Source organism: Plectropomus leopardus, unplaced genomic scaffold, assembly GCF_008729295.1.
Source record: "Plectropomus leopardus isolate mb unplaced genomic scaffold, YSFRI_Pleo_2.0 unplaced_scaffold3419, whole genome shotgun sequence".
Classification (NCBI taxonomy): Eukaryota; Metazoa; Chordata; class Actinopteri; order Perciformes; family Serranidae; genus Plectropomus; species Plectropomus leopardus.
Window position 1 is genome coordinate 1 of NW_024637346.1, and position 7833 is coordinate 7833.

A 7833-nucleotide genomic window follows, 5' to 3' on the forward strand; every position below is an offset into this window, starting at 1 on the left:
AAGAGTTGCAGTCACACGTTGTTGAAATACTCTAATAATCTAAAACTTCTGCAGTCAAAATGTACCAAAAGTATATAAGTTACTGTGCGAAAGTACAGGAAAATGAAATTTATAAAGTTTTATTTTTATTTCTATTTTTGTTTTTTTTTTTTTTTTTTTTTTTTTTTTTTAAAAAGCACAGTTTCAAAGTGCTTCACAAACACATATACACAAACACCTAAAAATATATCAGTGAGTGAATGAATGAATTTAGTTTCGGTGAATTACAGTGTAATGACGGACAGACAAGACCAAAACAAAGAAAATTATCACACATGGAGTTGTTATAGGAAGACCTGCCTAGAAAGTTGAGTTTTTAGTAGATATTTAAAACAGTCCAAGGTGGGGCAAATTCCTAAAACAAACAAACAAAAATGCAATCTTCATCCTTAAAAAGAGCTATGTTTACTATCGTAAACAAAACCACTTATTGAGACCAACAAATGTTCTGTTTATCATATTAAAAGCACTGAAATTCAATGATTTGGCCGACTTAAAAAAAGGTCAAATAATTTACAGAGAGAAAAATTAACAACTACCTAACAGTTTTTTTAAATGGGAGAAAATTGACATGATTTAAAAGGAATCTGTATGCTAGGCTAATTAGATAAAACAAATGTTGACAAATTTTCTTTTGGGGACATAATTTACAGTTGGGAAAAAGCTAAAATTGTGACATATAGCAATATATGCCATTGCAATACTCAGCATATCACAAAACATTAAAAATCACAATAATATTGTATCGTGGGGGCCTCTGGGGATTCCCACCACTAATTGAAAACTATTTCATATCTTCATGTTTTGATGGATATTTTTTACAAACACTAGTTGCAGCTGGTAGATGCCGAGATCCATAATGTTTTTATACCTAATAATAATGATTATAATAATAATGATAATAATAAATCAGGAATAATTTATTGTTTATATTTTGTATTGTTAATCTGAATCTGCAAAGTAACCTGAGATTTCTAATAGATGTAGTTGTGGGAAAAACGGTACAATATTTTCCTCTGAATTGTTGTGAATTAAAAGTATGAATTATCAGAAACTGGAAATACTCAGGTAAAGTACAAATACCTGAAAACTGTGCTTAAGTACAGCACTAAAGCAAATGTATTCTGTCACCTTTGACCACTGCCTTTCAGTCCATTTAAACTTTCGTAAAATGAATGATTATTCGATCGTATAACTTGAGTGACATATATAATACGTATGGCGTAAAGTGTTGGTTAATATCTAAAGATAAACAGTCTTTAGTAACGTGAGTTTTACAAGGTGTTCATTGCTTATTTGAGTCAGAAACTTCAGCCGAATGAGTTTAGAAAAGCTCTGAGTCACAGGACATTTTTGTCAGATGTGTCCTAACACAATATTCACATGCCCAAATATACACTGAGAACCAGAGGAATGTTTGCTGTAATCTTTCCTCCTGTCCATACTTGCCATGAAGAGATCCCTTATGCTATTTCAATGTAAGCGATAGAGGACAAAATGCATTCCTTATATCAGCCGAGGTTTATATCAGGCTTCAGCAGGTCGAGTTAACCAAACTGATGATCTTCCAGATTTCCAGAGAGTCCACAGAAAAAACCTGGAAAAGTCATGGAATTTGCTAATAGCAATTTCCAGGCCCGAAAAAGTTTTGAAAGATTAAATATACCCTGAAGTTTCGGAAAAGTCATGAAATTTTGATTCACAAACCTGTGTAATAACACATGATGTGTTGAAGGAGAGTCAGAAATTTTAAAATCTAACAATAATTTCTGTTTTTACAGTTTCTGGTTGTGATAAATGGTGTCATTTTTGGTAACTTTTTAAGAAAACACGCCCACAGGTTTAGAAGGCATGTTTTCTTAAAAAAACAAAAAATGTTTAAGAAAAAAGAAACATCAAAATGTTTTCTTTTAAACTCACCAAAATGTTTTAAAGTAAAAAAGATAAATAGCAAAAAAAATAAAAAGTTTTTGGTTTGTCAAAAGTTTCATTTGTTTTTGCTGTATTAATCATTTATCTAATAAGAAATCTATACTTTGTTACAGTGTATCAGCATAATATTACCACGCAAAACTGCAATACTGTGCCGTATAAACGTGATGAAAATCACGTTGCTGTAGCTGAGTTATGGTCTCTAATGTGTTGTGTGATGGTTCTGTTTCAGTACATTCAGCAGAACATTAGATCAGATTGCTCCAATATCGACAAAATCCTGGAGCCTCCGGAGGGTCAGGACGAGGGCGTGTGGAAGTATGAGCACCTCAGGTATGTTGAAAACTTAAAACCTCAAAATGCTTTGGTCACATTTTTAGATAAGTTCTTGAAGTGTCCGGAGAATGAGGATTTATTTCTATTCTTCTTTTTTGAACATTTGATTTATTTGACCTTATTCAGCAAAACGGTGTCACTATCACTTTTTCCATAGATGTTTTTTTAAAGAAAAGATCAGAATATTTAACTATGAATTACGTATGCAATCAAAATAACGGAAATGATAAATTCTCCACACATAAATGAAGGGAAAAGAGATGTTTTTCAAAGTAATCTGATTAAAAGGGAATTGATTTTAAGACACGTTGACCTCCTTTATTCATTATATTCCACTGATATGAAGTGATGCTCTGTTGAAGGCGACCCAAATATTACCATAAATGGGTTTTAATCTGCTGTTTTTTTTCACACATAAATCAGAAAACTTCACATAGTGATGTCCAAGTGTTCTAGGTGTCAAAATATTGTCCAAATATGAGGATATTTTAGGTCAAAATAGATGATGATGAGCAGGAGGGTGGTGTGCAATATAGAGTCTCTTAGCCCCAACCCCTGTCCCAAAAAATGTTTAAATCTTATTAAAATCTTATCCAAACCATCTGTTGATATGGCAGGATTACTCTTCAATGCTCATGTTTTGTTTTTCTAACTGAACTCTTGTTCTGTCTGTAGGCAGTTCTGCCTGGAGCTGAACGGATTAGCCGTAAAACTGCAGGTAAGTGATCGAATCAGTAAGTTTGTCTGATTTTCTGATTTTGAGGATGCTAAGATTGAAAGAAGCTGCTTGCATGGTTTCATAAAAGAGTCGAGTGTTTGTTTTTAATTGTGGAAATACATCAGTTCTGCAGCAGCGTAGCAGTGAACACCACAAGCGTGCAGGCCGCAGCTGTTCGGCAAGGTTGCTGTCACGCGTCGCTCGTGCGTGCAGTGCGGCCTGGACGTAAGGTTTTAAAGGAACAAAGGATTATTTAACCCTTTGAAACCTGAAATTAACTCGATTTCTTTTAAAAACATGAGAAGAGGGCAACAAGCAACTAAACAACAATAACCCAAAAAAGTAGAAAGAAATGTGTACAAATTTACAAGAAAATAACTTGAATAAGCAAAATAATAATAATATTGATAAAGCAAAATAAAGACAAGCAATAAGAAAGTTACCTCAAAGAGTGCAATTATTTTCCTTTTTTTCTGTAACAGAATTGTAAATAATTAAGAGAATTATTATATAATAAAGTTTTCTGGTAATTTCTTCTCATTTTTTGATTATATCTAATAATCCACGAGCTAACTTTGAGATAATTTCCTTGTCAGCTTTTTTTTTTTGCAGAATATTTTATTATGTTTTTCCTCTTTTTTTTGGTTTTCAAACGAAATCAAACCAGTTTTTCTATTGAAAGGCAGCTGAGCGCAGCACATGAAAACTGATGTCGGTCCAGGTTTTAAAGGGTTAATTGGCACATTGTATTTGGACTCAGACTGCCGCAGTAATCATGCCCACAATCACAGGCAATAAAAGAGATGAAACAACAGGTTCATTTTAGTTTTGTATCGACATAATTGTAGTCGTAGTGACGCTCGTCTGTCCCCCCTCAGAGCGAGTGCCATCCAGACACCTGCACCCAGATGACCGCCACAGAGCAGTGGATCTTTTTATGCGCTGCCCACAAGACACCCAAAGAGGTGAGTCAGGACTGCAGTTAACTCCAAACTCACCTGGTTGTTATTAATAGTTTTAAGCTGAATTTTCTCTTTCGTTTGAATCCCTGAGCAGTATTTAATGTGTCTTGATGACGCTGTGTTTTGTGCTGCTGCGTCCGCAGTGCCCTGCCATTGATTACACCAGGCACACGCTGGACGGAGCTGCCTGTCTTCTCAATAGCAACAAATACTTCCCCAGCAGGTCAGTCATCTCCCTCAAACCAGCAGCAACTGATTTATTTCTGTATTTTTTTGGCCACTCGGGGCAGCAGAAACACAGTGTGAAGGCAACATGATGATTCGTGTGTGTTTGTGTCCGCCTGATGACTGTAACTCCAGCATTTACTCTCCTTTAGCTGTTTTTTTGTCTCTAACAACTTCGGAGGGAAATATCTATCACTTTAGCTGCTAAATGCTGCATTATGTTCAGCACTTTGTCTGTAAATATGTCTGTTGGCTGCTGAGCAGGTGGTGTGCAGCAACTCTTTACAGCTTTTTCTCTAAAAACGAAGCTTTGAGAGCAGCGAGAGAGAACCAGGACAGTAAAGTTGTGAGTCAGGCAGATAAAAAATGAGCCTAAATTCTGGTCATAAAGCTCCGTAAAGCCAAGGGGAGCCGCAGATTCAGGTGTGTGTTTGTAGGTTCGTCACCAGCAAGCAAGCAAAGTTTATTTCTATAACACCTTTTGTAGACAACATTCAAAGTGCTTCACAAAGAAAATAAAATTATATTAAAATAAAACCTACCCACTTCAAGTGACCCCTTTCAAATAAAGTATGACTTATAGCTGCTTTAAAGCCGGGTATGAAACAAATAAGTTTATACGATGTGCACGTCTGAAGGCAGAAGTGTTTATATGTGTTTGATGCCACACTCGAAGGTGAGGTGTGAAGATTTCTGACAAAGTGACGGGCGAACTGCTATAAATCGTACAAATTGGAATAATGTAGAGGTAGTTATATTTAAAATAAAAGAAAAGACTTCTAGAAAGTCTTTGGAGTGAATCTTTGAATTGCTTTGAAGAGTTGTGTCACTGCCTCTTTACATTCAGTAGATTTAATTCTGTGCATCCATCATTGTCTGATTTGTCTTTTTTGTTTTATTTGTGTTTTTTTTTTAATTTGTTTTTGTGTTTTTTTTTTAGGGTGAGCATCAAGGAGTCGTCGGTGGCCAAACTGGGCTCCGTCTGTCGTCGCATCTATAGGATATTCTCTCATGCCTACTTCCATCACCGCCAGATATTTGACAAGTATGAGGTACGTTTTCACTGGAGATGTTTTATTTACCAGAAACACCTTAAAATGCAAACACACACAAAGTGGTTACTTTACGACCTGTTTTTAGCTGCCGGCTGCACCCCTCTCCTTCAGTGCTGGACCAGTTTCAATACTGTTTTCTCCTTTAGTCACAGAAAAACGTGACAATAGAGTCCAGGCTGAAAATGTCAAAGCTGCTCTTTGAAACTCTTTTATTTTGCTTTCTGTTCTTTTTTTTAGGTTTTTATACTCGTTACAAATTCAAACTTGCCCATAAAAATGACTTATTTTCATGCTGGTTAACAATAGCCCCACGTGCTTTATTACACTTATTTACTGTAAAACTTTAAATAAAAGCCCAGTCCCAGTTCAACACCTGTCCCTTTTACTAGCTCTGTGTGGCTGCACATTTTGGCAAATAACTTCCTGCCTCAACTAGAGGTCTGGTCAGTTTTATAGAAGTGCTTTGGATGCATAAAATTGGGTTGTTGGCTTCCCGCTGGAGCTTAGTTAGCTGCTGACATCGAGCATACAAATATAAATGTTTAAAGTTCGATAAGATTCTCTACAATCAGTTATTCAGTTCATTTTACTGAAACAATGAGCACAGAAGAGGACGGCAGAAGGGTTCCCATTAACCATCAAATTGCACAAATTGAAATTGTGAATATAAAATACGCTTAATGGAAACGTGTCAATAAATTAAAATTGAAGGTGACTGTTCCTTTGGTTTTGGGGTGAGTGCCTGGAGAGATAAGGCTGCAGAATCAGTGACTTCTTCTAAATCGCCTCTTAAAACCTGTTTTTTATAGACCTGCTTTGATGTGATGCCGTCTTTTAATGTGTTTTGTGCTTTATCTTTTCATTTTATCTCCTAATTTATCTTATCTTTTTATTCTCTCTCGATCCTGCATATTATTAACAATATTCTGTGTTTTGTTACTGTATTTTTCTAACATGTTTCCGCTGCTAAACTCTCGTCTTTGTTCAGCTTCATTGACTTTAGTTAACTCCGCGGTTTATCGTCTCGGCTTTGCTTTGTTTGTTAAAGCAACTTGTAAACTTTGTCTTTAAAGGTGCTATATTAATAAAAATGAGGAGGCGGGGTTTAATTTGTCGCTGCGTGTGTTCCCGTGTACAGAATGAAACGTTCCTGTGTCACCGGTTCACGCGCTTCGTCATGAAGTACAACCTGATGTCCAAGGACAACCTGATCGTGCCCATTCTGGAGGAGGAAGTGCAGAACACCTCATCAGCCGGGGAGAGCGAGGCCTAAACACACGAGCTGCTGCCATAAAGGGAGACACATGTAAAACACACAACCACACACACGACAGAGGAGACACACACAACACACACACACACACACACACACACACACACACATATATAGATATATATATAAACACACTACAGTGTATTAAGGCTCCTGTCTAGTAACACTGTCCATGTCCCTCCACCCTCGTCACCTGTGTCTATCTCCGAGGAAGTAAGGGTTAAAGAATAGCGGGAGCAGAGTTCAGCCACGCCTGCGGGACAAGACGACGTTTTCTATCCTATTCACACTCTCCGTGTCGATCCAGAGTCGCTCCGCGTCGCTGGAGGCAGCCCCTGCTCTCACACTACTCCTTCAGGGGAAACCCCTTTTTTTCCTTTAATCTTCTTTAAGCAGCTGGATTTGCAAAAATTATGTAATCATGGTGACCTGTATCATTGACAAAGGCACACACTGACAGCCTCCCCCCTCCCTCTGTACATAAACCCACTCCTCCTCCTCTTCTCTTAATTCACTATCATGGTTTTTGATGGTGCCTCACTTTTTCGTGTCTGCTTCTGTTTCTCTCTATTTGCTTGTGTTGCCTATCGTTCTGTTTTTTCGGGGGGGTTGTCCCACTCAAACGGATCACTTAAATTAGCCTGCTGACTTAATAATGCTATTTAAACACAAACGTAGGTGTGTGGCTTGTGTGGTAGTGAACAAAGAAAACTTAATCTCTAGCTTTGTTAGTGTACTAGCAGTCAGATATTCTCTCTCTTCGGCCTCTGAAATGACGTTTCAGAGTATTTAGGAAAGCTCGTCGGCTAACTCTGATCCTGCTTTGTGACATGCCCCTCATTTTAATACTGTGTCAAATGTGCCTGATATTCCCCTTTCCTTGACAGAACAGAGACTTTACGGGGCTGTGCTGCTGTAAGCCAGTTTTTACTTGATATTTGTGAGTAAATACCTCGAGGAAAGGACGAAATATCGGCTACATTTACGTATCGGAGCACAACCTCCCTTCTTTTTACCCTCCCCCTCATTAAGTTATTTTGTGGGAGGAGTCTTGTCAATCCAAACCCACTTTTTTTTTAAATGGACTAAAAAATTTTGTTACTGTCGACATTTTCATGATGTCTGTTAATAAAAAAGACCTATTATTCAGGTGGCTGTGTGGACATTTAAATTCTATTCAGGTTTTTTCTACAAATTGGTGTTAAATTTAAGGATTAGTACGGTCATGAAAAACCTGGAACAGTCATGTAATTTGCAAACAGAAATTAACTTTTTGGAAAGCTAAATATACCC

General features: G+C 37.0%; 1 protein-coding gene across 1 annotated transcript; it reads left to right on the top strand.

Annotated features, from left to right (window-relative positions):
- Positions 1-2203: 2203 nt before the first annotated feature.
- mob4 (MOB family member 4, phocein) lies at positions 2204-7689 on the top strand (the record flags this gene model as incomplete). Its single annotated transcript, XM_042481972.1, has 6 exons — positions 2204-2304; positions 2983-3025; positions 3904-3990; positions 4131-4210; positions 5153-5264; positions 6406-7689. Coding segments are annotated over 6 exons (558 nt in total), but the record flags the coding sequence as incomplete, so codon positions are not given.
- Positions 7690-7833: the final 144 nt, after the last annotated feature.